Source organism: Kryptolebias marmoratus, linkage group LG1 (assembly GCF_001649575.2).
Source record: "Kryptolebias marmoratus isolate JLee-2015 linkage group LG1, ASM164957v2, whole genome shotgun sequence".
NCBI classification, from domain to species: domain Eukaryota; kingdom Metazoa; phylum Chordata; class Actinopteri; order Cyprinodontiformes; family Rivulidae; genus Kryptolebias; species Kryptolebias marmoratus.
The window spans coordinates 32,523,434-32,525,347 of record NC_051430.1 but is presented as its reverse complement, the minus strand read 5'-3'; the positions used below and the strand labels follow the sequence as shown (position 1 = coordinate 32,525,347).

The 1,914-nt window shown below is 41.5% G+C and overlaps 1 protein-coding gene across 1 annotated transcript in view; it reads left to right on the top strand.

Moving 5' to 3' along the window:
* Positions 1-1,914, top strand: part of arhgap1 (Rho GTPase activating protein 1) — a 17,529-nt gene that overhangs the window by 11,864 nt on the left and 3,751 nt on the right. Inside the window, exon 11 of the mRNA XM_017426379.2 lies at positions 659-787. Coding sequence (XP_017281868.1) covers positions 659-787 — 129 coding nt within the window. The remainder of the gene's footprint in view (positions 1-658; positions 788-1,914) is intronic.

Here is a 1,914-nt window from a genome sequence, read left to right as displayed (position 1 = left end):
GGTTTTGGTAAAAGTCTTTCTTCTTGGGCTGCCTGCTAGCTGTCTCTACTTGTTGCGACCCCGGGTTTGATACTTCCTGCGTCTCCATCTTTCAGCACTTATGGTGAAAACACGGCGCCGCACAGAAAGCCGCTGCCGTAAAGCATGTCGACAACCCACACGTAAAGCAGCGTCATGTCACAAAACGGAGGTTCTTCGCAAAATAGTTATTTTTTCCTCTTATTTATCACTTCTATAAACTGAATGTATGCAAAGTGACAACACTAATACATTCGTCGTAGCCTACGTTATGAAATATTTACATGAATCATTGATACAATTATGATAGAAACGATAGAAGAAAATATATCATGATAGACACTTTTCTATCGTCCCCACGATATGGATCGTTATATCGCCCAGCACTACTTCAAAGTAAAAACATGTCCAACACCAGAAAATCTAATTTGCTGTAAAATATTATTGTTGGAAAACTGGTTTGTACTCAAAAATACACCAAAGAAAACTGTTTGTACAACTGGACTAATGTATGAAAATAGTTTTTAAATCTGTAAATGGATCAGAGTCTGTGTAGAAAATGACCTTGCATGTTTTCCAGGAGGTTTCTTTTCTTTTTCGAGATGAGCTGCTGCAGTTAATCTCTTCGCCTGTTGTTCAGGTGAGACTGTGGGTTTCAGAGAGATGGAAGACGTCCACTTGGCTGCTGTGATTCTGAAGACGTTCCTGAGGGAACTACCTGAGCCTCTGCTCACATACCAGCTGTACAACGACATCGTCAACTTCGCGTGTAAGTCCGAACACATCTGTGCTGTTAGAATGGGACGAAACACCGACTTCAGGTTCTGAAGGAAGCAGAGGAAAGAATCTTAAAGAACTTCTAAACGATGAGTTTCAGTGTCAAAGATGGGACGTTGAATTTTCAGTCCAGCAGATTATTTTTTTAAATCATGAACATTAGGCTTGTGCAATTGGATTTATTTATTTTTAAGAATGGTATTTTCTTTTCCTTTTTGTTTATAAGATTTAAAATGACACGGTTACTGTTTAAAAAAGAAACATAAATTAGAAAAACTAAAGAAATCACAGACTAACACAAGCAGCTGTATAACTGAAAACATACGAAGACGATATTTGTCCCTCTTTTTATTGGCTTTAAATTTGAAATAGAAACTCATTCCATTTTAACACCAGCCGAGCTTAAAAAAAGACGTGTCGCAGCTTTGCTCCGTGGTTAAGGCTAAATTATAAGACCACGATCAGTTAACAGCCAAATATAATAAAACAGCTCACAATTTTTAAAACACAAGATGAAGATTTTCCTCGTGGATAAACAGGAAGGATTTAATAAAGTCACAGCAGATGTTTTACAATCAACTCACAGACTTCTCTTTAAATTAAACAGACCTACTTGTTTTCCATATTTCCTGTTATCAGTGAAGAGCTGCATCCATCTTTTCTGACTGTACGCCATGAATTCTGGCAGATGGAGACACTTAAAAAGCAGCAGTTCAGGCACATCAGTTGCTCGCTTTACGTTCTTCCTCCCAGCTGCACCTCTGAGATCTACCAGGCTCCTCGATGTGTGCTGGAACAGGAAAGAAGTCGTTTTAAGACCTCGTTGCTGCAGGGTTAGGGTTAGCAGCCGACTGACAGTGTCCAAAGAACGGGTGACAAAGTAACTTTAGTTGTGATGCACAAGGAGTTCCCTTGTTTGCTCCTTTAATACCCATCCATCCATCCATCCATCCATCCATCCTCTTCCTCTTATCCGGGGTTGGGTCGCGGGGGCAGCAGCCTAAGCAGGGAGACCCAGACTTCCCTCTCCCCAGCCACTTGGTCCAGCTCCTCCGGGGGAATCCCAAGGCGTTCCCAGTCCCTCCAGCGTGTCCTGGGTCTTCCTCTGGGCCTCCTCCC